Source organism: Alosa pseudoharengus, unplaced genomic scaffold, assembly GCF_046254945.1.
Source record: "Alosa pseudoharengus isolate Yale_2024_CS ecotype anadromous, Long Island Sound unplaced genomic scaffold, YU_APseudo_1.1 YU_APseudo_1.1_scf_16, whole genome shotgun sequence".
Taxonomy (NCBI): Eukaryota; Metazoa; Chordata; class Actinopteri; order Clupeiformes; family Clupeidae; genus Alosa; species Alosa pseudoharengus.
In genome coordinates this window covers 12,431,309-12,448,560 of record NW_027468630.1, presented here as the reverse complement: position 1 = coordinate 12,448,560, position 17,252 = coordinate 12,431,309, and the positions used below count along the sequence as shown (strand labels likewise).

Below are 17,252 nucleotides of genomic sequence, written 5' to 3'. Positions count from 1 at the left end.
CATATCTCTATCTTGATTGTTTCCCTTGTTGGAAGTCGCTTTGGTCAAGGGTCAGCCAAATGTAATGTAATGTAAAATCATGTCATGTTAAATCCTCCAATTTACTTTTAACATAATCAATTTACCTGTGAAATTTAGACACTTTAACAATATCTTCCATACAATTTAATTTATAAATGAATAATTTATTTGGTTCAAAATGGTTCAGTGGTGACATGGATTGAACATCTTTCAACCTGTGATTTATTTAACCCATTTCTTTTATTTGAAACCATTTCTGATTTAGGGGTGTGTTGTGTTTCTTTTGTGTCTGAGTTTGATGCTGTTGACTTCTGAGAGACTGAGGCTATGGAGGCTGTGTGAACAACCCCAGTGGGGCTGACCTGTTACAGTAGTGTTGTATCTGAGAGAACAACCCCAGTGGGGCTGACCTGTTACAGTAGTGTTGTATCTGTGTGAACAACAGTGGGGCTGACCTGTTGCAGTAGTGTTGTATCTGTGTGAACAACAGTGGGGCTGACCTGTTGCAGTAGTGTTATATCTGTGTGAACAACAGTGGGCCTGGCCTGTTGCAGTAGTGTTATATCTGACCTGTTACAGTAGTGTTGTATATGACCTGTTACAGTAGTGTTGTATCTGACCTGTTACAGTAGTGTTGTATCCGAGAGAACAACCCCAGTGGGGCTGACCTGCAGGGGCGGAGCCAGAGGGGTGGCTCCGGGTGGCGCAGGCCACCCTTGAGATTCGATTGGCCACCCTAGGTGCCACCCCCAAATCCTAGTCTACGATTTGCCATTAACATGGTCTAAGGTGGGACCTTTCTTGATGCACTTGCAGCAGTTTGAAGTGTCAGACGTCAAAAATGTAAGTGGCAAACACGCTTGCCTTTATTGGCCTACAGGCTATTGTTTGTGCTAACACTCAAAGATATCTATTTATTGCATCTGCCAGTGCCTATTTATCTAATCACACACTTAAGTCGCTGACATTTGCTAGGTCATTAAATGTTAACTGTAGGCTATCCTATATTTTGTAAAAGTGTTTAATGACAATAATGTCCTAAAGACAACTTTCATTTATGGTTCATCAAGCTTACTCATAAACACTCGTTGCATCTAGGCTACAGGTAGCGATGTTCTGATGACATGTATATGACCATTCAACCAGTCAAGCATTTGTTGTAAAATATTGAAATTATGAGAAGTTTACATAGCTCAGGCTAAACTGTATGTTTCTTTCGTCCCCCATGCCTGTTTTATTCGTCCCGATCAGGAGGGATAAATGAAATATTGCACACATTCCACTTTTGCTTAAATAATTCCTGAACGCAGGGCTGGACTGGCCATCTGGCATACTTTTTTCTTTTTTGGCCGAGCCGGTCTTCATAAAGTAAATTTTCCATAGTAGTGCGTGACAACAAAATCATGCCTTCTTTGCCTTCTTAATCATGCTTTCTCTCTCTATGATCTGCGGCGTTTCTCAAATTATGAGCCTCCTCGGCAAGTAGATTGCTGGTCTACAGAGCCATGTATTTAAAATACAAAATAGTATGTTGTCATTTGTATTTTATTTAGTTGGAAAAAAATGGCATCATATGTTGTATCAAAATAGGTTTGTAGTTTAAAAATACTGCCAAATATTTTTGGTAAAACCAATAACCCACTTAGTGATGTGATTATAAAAGTGCAAAACAATGAATGCAGCACTGGTGCTGACTTGAAATTTGCCCAGAGTTGTTGTGATCAGAAAATTGAGATTCAGGCAGATAAGTAACATGTAGGTTGCTCACACACACAATACACTCCACCAACCTCAAGTTTCTTGAGAACTTAAGTCATCCAATTCGAACACATGGAACCATGTGGTTGCCCTACAACAAGTTGCCCCATGTATTGCCTAAAGCAAAATGTTTTATTTAATTAATAATTTGCCCAGACTTGCTCACACACAATACAATCCCTCATACCAGCCTCAAGTTTCTTGATCATTTTAATGATCAGTTTCTTGAGAACTTTAATCATCCAATCGGAACACATGGAACTAGTTATGTGTTTGCTCTGCAACATGGGCATGTATCAACAATGTCAGAGACTTGTCTCCACTTTGTACCGCTTGACAAGTTCAGTTGTGACTTTTTGAGTGCATCTCTGATACAGTATTTAGGCGATGAGATGTAGCAAGCAGGTCAGCATAATTGATCTGTTGACTGTTACTGCAGGTAATGGCATGTCTCGTAGGCAGAGAAAAACTAAAAAACCTCAAACACTTTCCACTTAATCAACAGAGTCAGTGTACTGATGAAGGAATAGATTAGATAGATATGGAAGGTTTGCAAAGTGATATCATGCTCCTTTTAAAGAGTATTTTTGGTACTTTCAAAATAGAAAAATATAGTTGATTTTGATACATGGTGTGGCTATGTATTGTATAGTTTATTTTGATACATATAAAATGAGGGTATTTGATATTTTATTTTAAAATACATTGATGTATTTTTGCCCATCCCTGCCAACAGCTAGAGTAGCCAGGCAGCTACAGTGCTACACTCTGTTGGCTGCAGTGCTACCTAGGGCTGGCCCTGATGCAGGGTACTGTCAAGTAGTGAAGTGATATGCAGGTACAGTAGCCAATGTTTAAGTCACCTAGCTGAGTTAGGCGAGCCCTGCTTTTTCTGTTTAGGTATTTCTGTCCCTCCCAAACTGCGTTAAAATGGTATGTTTAACAGCACCCCTGGACCCTCATAGGCCAATATGATCCTCAATATTAATCAAAATAGTAATAATAACAATAATATCAATAGAATATTAAATAATAAAGAAATAAACAAATAGACAAAAAAGCAGGTCAAAATATTTTAACAGCTAAAAATAGATAGCCATAGATCAGTGTTTTTCAACCACTGTGCCGGGGCACACTAGTGTGCCGTGAGAGATCATCAGGTGTGCCGCAGAAAATTACCCAAATGTCACTCACTGGTCCAGAAAAGCAACTGTTGCATCAAAGAATTTATAACCACATGGTCTCATTGATTGTATGATTGCACTGTTTGTGGTATGCAGGCATTGTACAATGGGGGCCCCATAACCAGTATACACAGTATCATCACATATCCAGTTAATAACAACAATTCAATTAGATATAGTCACCTACAAATGAAACAGAGGGCGCTTGTTTGATTGAGCAGGTCTTGCATAAAAGCCATAATAAGGCCATATCTGTGTATTATTTGAAATGTTAGGCTATGGTATGTTTATTTTTTCTTCACACAGGATGTTAGTGTGCCGTGGGACATTTTAAGTGTCAAAAGTGTGCCGTGGCACAAAAAAGGTTGAAAAACACTGCCATAGATAGTATAAGTTTTTGTGGGGGAAAATGTTTTGGATGAGTATATTTGTTTCATTTAACAGAATAGAATAGATGGAATATATTTTAATATCCCCATGATGGAATTTGTTTTAGCACAGCATAGCCCAGTGACAGATAATTAACTTTAATATGTTTGGTTATTATGACCGCCGCTAGCGTAGCTAGCGAAGCGGTCATATAAGGGATTGGTAGAGTTTTTTTTTTTTTTTTTTTTTTTCCCGTCATCTACTTCCTGAATTTTTGGTCAACGATACCCGGGACACCGAACCACCGGGGCACATGAAATTTGGTGGGTATGTAGCCCCACTAGACTTTTACGGAAAAATTTTGTTTCGTCCCCGGGGGCCACTCCCTCCCCGCGCTGGGCCCCTGCGGTATTCAGTTTTTCCTGAATAACTACCTGAAATGTGGCACTGAGGATGAAGAATCTTTTATGGTATGTTGGTCTCAAGGGCCCACATCAACCTGGCCCATAATCACTCATTTGTGATTTGCACCCCCCGGTAAAAAATGAAAATGCAATATTATTCTGCTTTAATCGCCCCTATCTTCAGTTAAGATGTTCAGAACTGCACCAAATTTTATGTGTATGATTGACCTGGCATTCTCTGGGGGTATGCCAAGTTTTGTAGAATTTCATCCATGGGGGGGGGTCTACTCATTGGCCTGTAGATGGCGGTGCACACATATACACATGCACACACACACAGGCACCCACATACTATCGGTATTAGAACGGCCGATACATAATTACAATTCAGTAGGATTAAAAGAAAGCCAAAATAAATATTCATCATCATCATCATGGCTGCATTTCCAGTATTGGCGATAAGTAGTCGTTTGTCCACTAGATGGCGCATCGTTGCAGTGAGACGTAATTTTGTTGGAAGTTAAAAGTGTTTTGGAAAAACAATGGACGCTTCCTACAAGGACTGTTTACCGCAGAGAACGTCTAATAAGGATAGGACAATGTTCACATGAAATGTAATTCCCATTTCTTCTTGAAGCCGAAATAAATCTGAGGATGTTTATCGGACATGCTTGGTTTTTACTGCAGGTACGTTAATCTTATAATATCAATAAGGACCTAGGTAATGTTACCGTTAGCGTTGGTTGAGTGATGGAGGCCAATTTGATTGATTGCATCTGTAGAAAACTATAAATGCGGTTATACCAAGCAAATTGATAGCAGCACTGTAATTGTATCTTTCGACTGTCATTTGTTGCACGTGCTACAAAAATCATTCTGTGCAATGGAAGATTTACCAACGTTACACCGGTCTGATACAGTTTTGCCTATACATGCGTGAGACTGAGACGCCTGTTTATTTTGTTTTAAGTGCGTGCAGGGTGTGAGAGGGGAATCGATGTGCTTTGATTCCAGCTTGGTAGTTGTAGTCTGTGAAATTAAAAAGCACGTGTGTGTGAAGTATCCAAACAATGACACCTTCATTTCATTATGGCTGCTTTAGCAACAACACACCTTAAGCTACTGTGTAGTGGGGTCCCATTTAGAAGTGGCTACTTCATTCGCGCTTTCCTTGACTCATGGAGCTGCGTGAATTTTATTACAACTTTTCGCCACGATATGGCAGTTTAAGTCCGCTTGATACTGTAAGGCGTAAGCCATTGGTTTCCAAAGGAGATTTTATTTGTGTCGCCAGCATAGCCTATTGACAATTTAGCCAATGTTGGAAATATGCCTACCTTATAAGCCTACCTGTAGCTTAGGGAAGCTAACAGTTTTCTATTAGGATCTAGTTTGTTAGTTACAGTTTTTTGATAACTCCCTGATGCATTTTTGCATTTAGAATAGCCAGAGCGTGGATATCTCAATCGGAAAATTAAACAATATCGGGTGCCTTTGGACTAGGCTGGGTGAACCCAGCCTGATCTGCCCGCTATTTATTTTTTGATTTTTTAAAATATTAAGCTTGGTCTGGTGAAAGCCAGACTAGCCATGGACCTCAGTTACACAATGCAAGGGAACATGAATCAGCCTATATTTGCACGAACAATATCGGACAACAGCTCTTCAACTTTGGCCCGTTAAAATGTATATGAACAGTCTAGCGACGCATTTCTTCAAAGCCCATTTGGACATGTCAGTTATTTGCACCACTGGTTAGATGTGAAACAGCATTTCGTTTCAGACTACTGTTACTTAATTTGTGCATTAACAATAACGTTTCAGACTATTGTTACTTAATTTGTGCATTGACAATATTACATGAACTAAAGATGACTAAAATCATGTAGAAGAAGAAACATTCACAAAAAATCCATCCATCCAAAAATGACCTTTGTTTTTGATAGCTGTAGAAAACGGCATGGAACTGACAGAGATGTTTTTGTTTATTTATAAATAAATAAATAAATAAATAAATAAATAAATAAAATTATGCTGATACTTTTTGCTTTTCCCAAATACAATGTAGCCTACAGGTGTAAGTGACCTTTCATCAATCCAGTTGCAATGGATGAACTGTGATGAACTGCCCTACTTGTGATTGTTTAGAGATTTTAAAGGTTTTATAACAATGCTACATCTTCTTTGGCTATTCTACAATCTATTCACCTTTTCAGCACCAGTAGGCTACTTTCTGTGCAGCCGCACACACACTCAGGCATGCCAAACAAACATACACAAAAGTTTCAAGAGTGGGGGATGGAGTAAAATATGGAGACAAATTGAAGTGTGATTTATTTTCGCGGAACGGATGTACAGGACTGAGCGGCGGTCATATTATGTACCGCTATGCGGTACATCTAGTTTGTATTCAAATACAAAGAAATTTTATGTGAGAGTAAGGTATTTGTGTTTTTTGTCCTTCAATTTATGAGTATGGTGTTTGGTGCCTGGTTTTCCTAATGTATTTGGGCTAATTTCACATCTTGAGCCTGTTTATCTGGATGTTTTGCCTCATGACACCCTTGAATTAATCAGTGCCCCACTAGTGCCACCCTTGTTAAAAATGTCTAGAATCGCCACTGCTGACCTGTTACAGTAGTGTTGTATCTGACCTGTTACAGTAGTGTTACCGGTATATCTGTGTGAAAAACAGTGGGGCTGACCTGTTGCAGTAGTGTTATATCTGTGTGAACAACAGTGGGGCTGACCTGATACAAGCCATTTCTATGTTGGATCTTCTTTTGGGGTTGCATGGAAATCAGCAAACACTACATACACTTTTCATTTTACATAACACTCTGCATACTCAACACTTTTTCAGGCAACTGACTATTTTACATGGTGTTGTGTAAGCTATTATACTAAGCTAGTATGTGTGTTACTGACATGAACTTGATTGCCTAAAGACTTAAGTCGATGGAGCTGAAATGCAGTCCTGAAGTTGAAGTTTAAAACCTTATAGCTGCATTGGCTCCAGACAGTCTGTCAATCTGAATGGGCAAGTTAAAAAGAAGGTAAGACATTTTTTTTTTTTCTTTCATTTCAATTAGAATTTCATAATATTTTAATCTGTAAGATGTCCTGTTAATGGCATCAAGCAAATGCAGATCTAATCAAGTATCCTTCTTGGCAATAATCCTTCATTCCCATGTAATTAACTGTTGGTCTAAAACATCCGTAGCTGTAGGAGTTGATAGGTGTGTGATTTACACTGCTGCTGGACATCTGAGGATCGGTGGTATGCTCACAGTTTTCACACCTGTCAGACAGTCCCACATCTTCAGTCTGACCAGTAAACACACTCAGTACAGACGAGAACAGGTGGAGGTACAGAGGGGTCTCAGGGATCACTCATCACAGACACTCCCCTGTGGTCCTTCCATCTCCTGCCTTTCTGTCTTTTTGTCCTTTGTCCGCACTCAGATTCAGTCATATTCACAAACCCAAGAAAAAAAAATCCCTGACAATCACTTATCGGAAGAAAACAACTAAAATGTTCATCATCACATTGTATGTGTGTATATAATCACCCATCTAAAAAGGTGAAATAAATCTGATTTCTAAAAACAAAAAATATTCATTAGATTATTTCAGACTAAATTATGCAGTTGTATATGTGTTGTATGTGTTATGTGCTGTGTAGGTCTTTGAGGAATTCATGTGGAAATAATGTGGGGGCATTTCTGAATAATGGACAGGGGAGGGGTAAGATGGGATGACAACAAAGCCCATTGGCTTGAGCCAGAAGCTGCTGCCTTATAGAGAGATGGGCTTTGGCTCGGACATCTGAGAGCACTATATATACTCAGATCGAGTTTCCACTGTCCATCGCTTGTCCATCTCACTGATCCTCCCCACATCAGATCCAATCTGGTCATCCTTCCCTCGGGCTGATAGGTGAGATCTCTCCGTTCCTTCAAAGTCACTGCTTGTACCTTCTCAACTGGACTCTAAGGGTGGTGTGCAGTAATATGGATTTGGAGACTGGGGCGTTGAGTCCCAAGAATTTGATGGTTTAGTCTATGGAGATTGAATGGATGCCACGTAGGTGGCTTATCAGCGATGAAGTCTGATTGGGAGATAATGAGGGCTAGGTGACTGTAAAACACATATTTAGCTATTCTGAGTGTGACTGACATAATAGCCTATTCTTTCCTTGTGCTTTTTGTTTTCTGAAAATGTAGGCTACATTAGAGAGGAACATCTAGCCTACAAGGCATCTGTCATAGAACCTCCCCTGAAATTAGTTGGATTCAGGATGCTGAGTTGAGACTAGAGCAATATTTTTGAGAAACGGTCCTCAATGCTATAAATAGAGCTTAATGCTTTGTCAATCTTCCCTGAAAAAATAATGGTTAGTTCAGTAGAAACATACTGGAAGTGACGTGTTTTAACTGATAGATGTACATACAGTAGGAAAGAAAACTGAGTCTGTAACTAGAAGTTTGGTACTGTCACTGTGATATATCTATGAACATTCTTGATATGTATGTATGTTGAACTTTGATCAAAAAGTATAACAAAGTGATTTGCAGCAGTAACCAGGCCGGTAATTGTCTCCCAGAGGCAATATGGAGGCTTGGAGAGAACAAAAACATGGAGATTTTGCTTGATGTCTCAGCATAGTTGAGGAAATTCTTTTCTAGGCAGGGCCAGTCTCAGCTGTTGTTGGCCTTTTGTTTTGGAACAGTCCAAAGGGCTGTGAAGACAACTGGTCCCCCTCTGCCAGGCCCATTTTAGACATGAGAACTTCCACTCATACTTTGCTTTTGAGAGAGATTAGACTTTGTGGCACCAAAGACAATTTTTGTTTCAGATGGGTTTAAAAAGGAAGAATTGTTTTCAATTCACAGGTTCTTGTAACAATAATCCAGCAAGATGTCTGAGTAAGTGTTTACATCTATATACTTACGTATATAAAACATATTATCTTCTGTGAAATATTAAAAATTCTTGCACTGTATGTTTAATTTGATAGATATTTCTCCAATTTTCATTGACTTGTGATATTTATTTTCTAAACTCAAAAGGAAAAAGATGACATCAAGCCGTCGGCATCACCTGAAGGTAAACAAAGAGTGGCAAGTTCATTGAAGAAAACGAGAAATACTGACATCTGATTGCATATACAGCAACACAGCAAAAGTAATGTTTGGTCTTCAAAACGATCTGACAAAACTCGCTTCCAAACTGTCCATCCCTGTAGAGCATGATGCTCCAGAGAGGTCAGCAACTGCAGGAGGCAGAGGCCAAGCAGGCCGAAGTAGACAAAGAGAGATACATGGAGGAGAACTGCCCTTCTCTTGACCTCCCAACATGTATGCAAGAACTACAGGTACAGAATGAAATGTGCTGAGTTCCTCATAATACTGGGGAACTATTTGATGATGCTGTATACATATTGTTCTTATACACAAGCTGTAGCTTTTAGTAAAACCACTGATTTCCTTGAATTTCCCCTTGGGGATCTATAAAGTATCTTTCTATCTATCTATCTATCTATCTATCTATCTGGGGGCAGCCGTGGCCTACTGGTTAGCGCTTCGGACTTGTTACCGGAGGGTTGCCAGTTCGAACCCCAAACAGTAGGCACGGCTGAAGTGCCCTTGAGCAAGGCACCTAACCCCTCACTGCTCCCCGAGCGCTGCTGTTGCAGGCAGCTCACTGCTCGGGGATTAGTGTGTGCTTCACCTCACTGTGTTCACTGTTCGCTGAGTGTGTTTCACTAATTCACAGATTTGGGAGACCAAATTTCCCTCACGGGATCAAAAGAGTATATATACTTATACATATTATCTATCTATCTATCTATCTGATGTTGTTGTTTCCATAATCTGCTCCAGGACCTGTGTAAGAAGCTACACCAGCAGATCGACGCTGTGGATGAGCAGAGATATGACATTGAAAGCAAAGTCACCAAAGCTAACAAAGAGGTGCTGAAGACAACCCATTAGATATGCCACATCACAGACAACCCTACACTAAGCAAACATATGCATCCAGCCTCACAGACAACCCACTACATATGCCCACAGCACATTACTGTACATGTAATCACTGATTACTCACTACATGAGTTTCCTACACATGGATTAAGCCTATTAGACTAAAAACTTAGTCTAGATGTAATTGATGCTATTTTCAGTCTAGGACTAGGGTCCATGTATAAAGTTTACAATGTCTGTTATCAGCGCCTGGCAGACAGTTTGGGTAATCCCTAGTAGTGAGAGCAGTGTCTTAGAATTGACCACTGGATGACCTGTCTGTAAGATGGCCTACAGATCCTCCTGTGGCCACAGCAGTGAAATGATTTGAGCTGTGGCCTTTGTGCTAGGTTGAGGATCTGAAAATAAAAGTGCAGGACCTGAAGGGCAAGTTCAAGAAGCCGGCCCTGAAGAAAGTGCGCATGTCGGCAGATGCCATGCTCCAGGCCCTGCTGGGCTCCAAACACAAAGTGTCCATGGACCTGAGGGCTAACCTGAAACAAGTCAAGAAGGAGGTGAAAGAAGAGGTGGGTTCATGCCTCCTCCAGTATCTCTTGGTACTGACCAAAGATTCTAGAACAGAGCTCGGACCGGACCGGAACTATCAGTTTTAGAAATGTTTTTATAAGTTGTAGCCTATTCAATCATTCATGTCTGGTCTTCACACAAACAAATTAACAAATACATAACGCAATTAAAGACCAATTACTAAAGAGAGTTCAACATTGAAAATGTATGCCCATGCTAACCAGCTGAATGAATAGTAAAATGGCACTATGAATTAACTGAGCTATGACCCTGCTGTTCAGTTTGTGAATGTTTATAGGGTACTGACAGTAATGACACACCTCATTCCTTAACCACACTGCAGCACATGTTTCTCTTGTACTAACTGATTCATACTTGAGCAATGTGGACAGCTGGTGCTTGATGCCTCACAGCTGATGACTCACCCCTTTTCACCGTCTTGTTTTACACACCCCCTGCCATGTGCCCCCCTCAGGAGAAAGAGTCTGTTGGCGACTGGCGCAAGAACATTGAAGACAAGGCTGGCATGGACGGCAGGAAGAAGATGTTTGAGTCTGAGGCGTAAAGTCATTTTGTGCCACCAATCTTCATAGAATACATCATTTTTGTCTAGGTTATGCTGCAGCTGCATGTATCTCATCTCTAGATTCACACACTTGGTATGACCCAAGTAAATATGCCAAAACAATCCTGCAATTACCCACACTTGGTATGACTGTAGTTGGCCATTGTTAACATTCACTCTTTAACTTGCATATATTCTACATTTAACTAATTGGTAGGTGGCCTTTGTAAATAAACTCTGTATCTGATGACAACTCTCACGTTTCATATCTCTGTCATAGCATGCATTTTCTTTCGCTGTTCAAAACACTGTTTTCTATTAGACAAGTTTATAAATTTATTTGCTTGTAGGTAATGCCATAGAACGGCATTATGGCAACATTCTTAAAATCATTAGAATTGGCCTTTCCAGTTACACTTGTTCACATACTTATACTTCCAGGACTACACGCTAACACAGTTTAGATATTATAATGGCTCTCTCCATGTAGTTATAATTGCATCACTTGATATTTTGATTGTAATTGCCCTACTCTAACATACCTCCAGAGATTGTTTTAACAGACTGATGTAGTGACTTTCTGTACCAGAAGGGGGCGTCTGTTCCTTCAGTTTATGGTGCAACCCATCATCTACATTACACTAAAAGATAAAAATAGAGCAGGAGAAGTGACTTTAGTTGCATCAGGGACAAACATGCAACAGCAATGACCTAAACCAAAACCACAAGCCTTCATCCTGCAGCCTCATACTGTGCCTTTATGAACACAGTCAAGGTTACAAAGTTAGTGATGCTTTCAGCTGTGAGCTACTAACACCGTTACAGATGTTCAGTTAACAGAATTAGTACTCAAAGACTCAGAGACTCTAATCAGTTTGGCCACTGATCAGTTTCATAATAGCTGTGGTACAGGGCAGAAGGAGCATGTGTGCTGTTCAGCCGATAGACCGCCAGGCTCCGCTGTACACATGTGCTGCAGGCATGTGAACTATTTAAGCACATAAACACTGTTTATGCGGGAATGCCTGGCTGACCTCTCTGTTACCATAGTGGCTTCACAAACAGGACGCGGCCAGTCACCCTTTGCATGTGTAGATTTATGTGACCTGAGCTAGGAGAGCTGAAAATGGACGGCTAGTATGAGGCCAGATGTGAGACAAGGACTTCTTTCAAGGAAAGAGGAAAAGAATGTCCACACGGTGACTCACAGAGTTTGACCTGTCCAAATCAGATCTTTTATTTGTATCTCATGCAGCATGAAATATTTTACAAATACAAATGCTGAACAGAAAGTAAAATATCTCCCAATAGTCTTAATTGTACCTTATAACTAATATATTTTAGTACTGCTTATTATTGATATTAAAGCTGTGGCAAAATTAGATTTTACAATATACTATTTGTTTGTGGTTTATCAGGAGATGAAGCGTGTCTATCCTTACCACAGCAAGGTGTCATGTGGAAACCTGAAAACCTTTCTGAAGCTTTCTAGAGTTTCTCCCTGAGTCACCATAACGGTTACGATGAACTAGGACACTGCCAAGCTAACGACCAACGAAATATGAGTCGGAATTAGCAGTGTGCCAGAAACCACACTGAGTTTTATTGCAGGAAGACGGATGGATTGTTCTGTTTAGGAAGAGTGTATCCTTTCCTGTTTTAAAACAACAGTCGTAAATAAAGGATGGCATATTTACCTTTACTTATAAGGTAATTTGACATTTGATTCTCTATAAGGCAATCATTTAAACTTAATTATGAGAAGCTGATCTTAGTTGAATTTTAGATATTTCTTTCTGTCAACCACAAGGTGGCAGTGCAGATTTTAATCTTGGTAATATATCATCTACTGGACAGCTGTATTACTGTTTTGGCAAAAGTTAAATCATGCAGTAGTAAAACTTGAAAATGAAAAAGTATACAGCACACAAAATATGTTACAAAAGTCCAGTATCATTCAGGTTGATGCAAGTCCTGGTCTGGTTGTATATGTTTTTTAAAAGGTATGAGACTCTGACAGACTGATGGACATCATCATGTGTTTACCCTGCAGGTCACATTTTAATTACATGTATTAAACTCCTCCTCCCTACCAGAGCACCCCTCCACTCCTGTCCTCCTGTCCTCTTCTCTCCTCTCCTCCTCTCTCCTCTCCTCATCTCCCACAGTCTTCAGCAGAAGCAGTGTTGACAGGTCACATGTCACTCTGATGAAGATTAAGGTGCTGCTTTGCCCTCCTCTTTGCCAGTATCCTGCCTCGTCCATGGGTGTTCTCTGTTGTCCTTCTACGGTCATTCGACATTCGACTCTAACCCCCCCCTCCCCAGAAGCCCCCTCCCAACTTCCAAGGCTCCTCCGTGCCCCCCTCCTGCATCTTAAGTTACCACAAGCAGCGCAGATGCATGGCACCAAGGAGAGCTCTTCCTAAGTATAACTGCTGAGAGAGCAGTGGGTAATGCAAGAGCGGATTCCTCACAGCTAACTTTGGAGTGACTCACTCACATCATCCCTAGCAGACTATTAATGGCAGACTGATTATTTCCTTTAACCAGCAGCATTGTACATTAATCCCTCTGGTTACATTTGGCTGTGAGTACTGTACTGAGTGCTTGCATATGTGCTTAATGCAAATACTGAAAGGCTGGTCTCCGTTAGTTGGTGTACACTCTCGTTCTACAGTTATAACTTATCTCCACCAAAGAGGTGATGTTTTAATATCAGTTTGATTGTCTGTGGTCCAATGAAGAACTCATTAGGATCAAGGGATGGACCCCCGCCCCACACACACACACACTCGCTTTTTTTCTTTCCCATTTCACCTTTTTTTTTTCACTTTCACTGTACACTGAAATAAAAATGTCCCATACTGTACATTAACATTACATTTTATCATCAATCAACATCATCAATTTTGCTCGAAATACACAACAAATGCATCTTATCTAAATAATCAGCTGCAACTGTCTGGACGGGTAGCAAAACATGCCAAAGGAAGTAATTTTCTGTGTGAACCAATAGGAGGTGCAGTCTTAACATCTGATACCATTGGAGCTTTCATGGGCCATGCAGTTGAGTCAACACCTTATAAATCACTCATATTTATATGTATCGAAAAATTACATCAGGATTTTTTAAACGTTCTAAAGTAATAATTTTCAACTACAACCTAAAATGAACCCTACCCTAACCTCTCGCAGGGTCAACGGAAAGTTTGTTGATGGTGGCCATCCAAATAAAGAAGGGTCAGGGTTGGTTTGATACAGTAGCTGCTATTTTAAAGCTGTCACCAAGAAACTATATGATCACTTGATACTCCTACTGAACTTGAGTTATAGAGTAAAAAGCCAACGTTACCCTCATCAACAAAACATCGGAACAGTATTGATGTACTGCACACCACTCTTCCTTTGGCATTCACCTTGTCTGATACTGTGCAACCCAGAGACTGAAGCCAATGCGCTAACAGACACACAACAGACATAGCTAACCATTACTTGAATTTTTATGCAAAATGTGTGAAAGGATCATTATATTTTCAATGAATGTACCCGTTTGGCACATCACATCTTTTTGGAATGAGCATTTATGTGGTGTGGTTAAAACTATCTGTTGCAATCTGTAACTCCCTCTCCGGGATGATTTTTTTAAAGTCTTAATTATAGTGATACCTCATCCAGAAAGAGGGAGGTCCACTGAGACTCTGCCCATACACAATAGGCTAGTTATATTTAAATGCTTCCATGTGGCTTATTCCCTGTCAATTCATCATGCTCCCGGCTTGTCCATCTACGATTAGGCTTCCCATAAAAATGGGCTATGGGCAATTCTTTTTGTCTTATGAAGTAAACCATCAAAGGTTTTCCACACGACTTAATTAGTGACCAACCCTTTCAAATCATATATGTTTTTATTGAGGCATTTGTCTTACATAAATCATGTTTTACAATATGGTGACTGTCATTTTCAACCAAAAACAACTACAATGAGCCAGTTAATGCACTGGAATCAGCATTGGTGGAGTGTAACACATCCTAACTGAAAGCACCTGCCTGCAACTCCTCTCCTGTAAACTACATACAGTAATCAGTATATATATTTTTAAATATGAATAGCAGTGTGTAAATAGAAAAGTAGTGTGTAAATAGCAATATGATCCCCATGAGTTCCTAGACATTCTTCAGAGCTGAAATCTGCTGTGAGTCATTGACCAGACGGGGAATATTGTCTGTACATCTGTCTGGAATAAGGCACTTGTGTTGGTGCCCATCATCTGTGAAGTGATAACCACATGGTTTCAAACAATGGCTGGAACTTTACTAGCACCCCCCCCCACACACACACACACACACACCAATAGCATAAAGACTATGGTGTCGCAGAGTGTCATCTTCACACAAGCCAGTGACTACCAAGGCAACTGAGTTTTAAAGCTTTCCACTACATTGAGGTAATACATTGAGGTCACTGTTTCTGATATTCAGAGGTCTTGCCAGAATGATCAATCCATCCACTGCACTTAAGAGTACAGTGGCGCAGTCAGATTTATCTTATTGCCTCTCTCAGCACTTCATTTCAGTCCAACTGAACAGAGCATGTGTGCAACAGAGGAATGTTTGGGCTGTTGCTCTTCTCACAGTAAATGAGACGAGACATTGATCGTGCTTTCTACTGTTGCCATTTCAGGGGTCAAGGATGGCCTGTGTTGCCACTGTCCATGTTTTTTTGCATTGGGTCATTGTAAAACTGCTACAGGGGACGGGATACAATTAACAGGCTTTCTCACCAAGCCTTGGACATCAGGCCATGCCCATGCTGCGTGAGAGAGGCCTGTGAGGAATAGTTAAATATGGTTTCATACTCACCCCTTTCATCCAGCAGCTGCTAAACTATTCCATACCTCATGCATTATCTGCCAGACTGCTGGCACTGCTAGACCGAGCCGTAAACACAGTTTAGGGCTTTTGCAACAAAAAATTCTAATGCATGACTGTTAAATAAACCCTGTTGCCAAACATCATTTTTTTTTTACATAGAACAAATGGATATTGACTTCCATACTGAACCAGAGTTGGGAAGAAATTGAAAATGAATAAAAAAAATATTGTTTTCGCCATGCTTGTCTCCACGAAAGTGAAAGCACAGGTTTCACTGCTTGGATGGCTGGGAAGTGATCCCATCGAATGTGCTTTGGCCATCTTAAGGCCTCTCAGTTGGGTAAGCACCACTTAAACTCTGCAATGTTTTTTTTATTATTTTCTGTATAGACTGGCCTCCCTTAGCAGTTTTCGGTCCACAAATGGCCTGCAACGAGGTGTTAACAGAGACAGAGGGGGAATGGGTGGCTGCCTCTGTCATCCAGAATCAAAGGAGATTTCACACTTCTGCAAACTGGAGCTACATGTTTTAACATTTTCTTTCAGGAACTGCTGCTGTTGTTTCTGTGGATTTGCTTTCATTTATGTCTCCCAGATCGGGGACAAACTTGCAGCTTGAGTCAAAACCGTAAAGTGAAAGAGTAGCTTCATCTGAATGTTTTGCCTTTTTGCCATGGCAACAGCTTTGTTGCAGGCTGTGCTCATGTGGGAGAGGGAGGTGTGTGGGAGAGTGTGTTGAGGGGAGTGACAGTGTGTGTGTGTGTGTGTGTGTGTGTGTGTGTGTGTGTGTGTGTGTGTGTGTAAGAGAGAGAGAGAGAGAGAGAGAAAGAGAGAGAGTGTGTGAGTGTGCGCGCGTGTGTTTCAGGGGTAAAGACAAGGGAGGGCACAGATTTAATGGTGTCTTTGAAGTCTTTGAACTGAGTGTTGGTCTGTACATCCAGGCTCAGAATGAACACTTTAGTTTTCATGAAAAGCTCCTATTCTATTCTATGCTTGAGTGATGAAAGACGAAACAGAAAGAGAAAGAGAGAGTGAGAGAGCAAGAGAGAGAGAGAGAGAGAGACAGAGATGTAATGTTATCTGCCCATTGACCACCTGGATCTGCAGGCATTGTGCCTTCAGAGAATTAAATATTGACATGACAGATATAATGATCTCTCGTTCACATGTGGGAGGCCAACTTCATGGCATGCTATGTACATTTCATTAGGCGAGGCACAATGCCAAGAAATCTAGAAACTGATTTATTATGGCTGTGCCTAATCTTTGTGAAAAATGTGTATAATGTTACCTTGTGTGAATTATAGGATGTTTAGGAATTGGATGGCATTGGTATACCTCTCTAGGTAATTGCTGATTGCTCTCATCCTGTTTTTTTTTCACAGTATGAGTTAGGGTGTGATTTTCCACCTTACAGTTCCAAGATAAATTAAAGGTGCAGTCAGCGATTTTATGCGATTTCAAGCATTTGTCAACATTCAACAATCATCTCCTCACGACCACTAGCTGCCCATTCCGTGAGT

The 17,252-nt window shown here is 40.5% G+C and overlaps 1 protein-coding gene across 1 annotated transcript; it reads left to right on the top strand.

The window, feature by feature from the left end:
- The first annotated feature begins 7,618 nt into the window (after positions 1 to 7,618).
- On the top strand, positions 7,619 to 11,062 carry LOC143126182 (troponin I, fast skeletal muscle-like). The gene is made up of 7 exons (XM_076288095.1): positions 7,619 to 7,675; positions 8,632 to 8,664; positions 8,809 to 8,845; positions 8,985 to 9,113; positions 9,622 to 9,711; positions 10,113 to 10,289; positions 10,766 to 11,062. The coding sequence occupies exons 2-7, from the start codon at positions 8,657 to 8,659 to the stop codon at positions 10,853 to 10,855; spliced, it is 531 nt and encodes a 176-aa protein (XP_076144210.1). The 5' UTR covers positions 7,619 to 7,675; positions 8,632 to 8,656; the 3' UTR covers positions 10,856 to 11,062.
- The last annotated feature ends 6,190 nt before the right edge of the window (positions 11,063 to 17,252 follow it).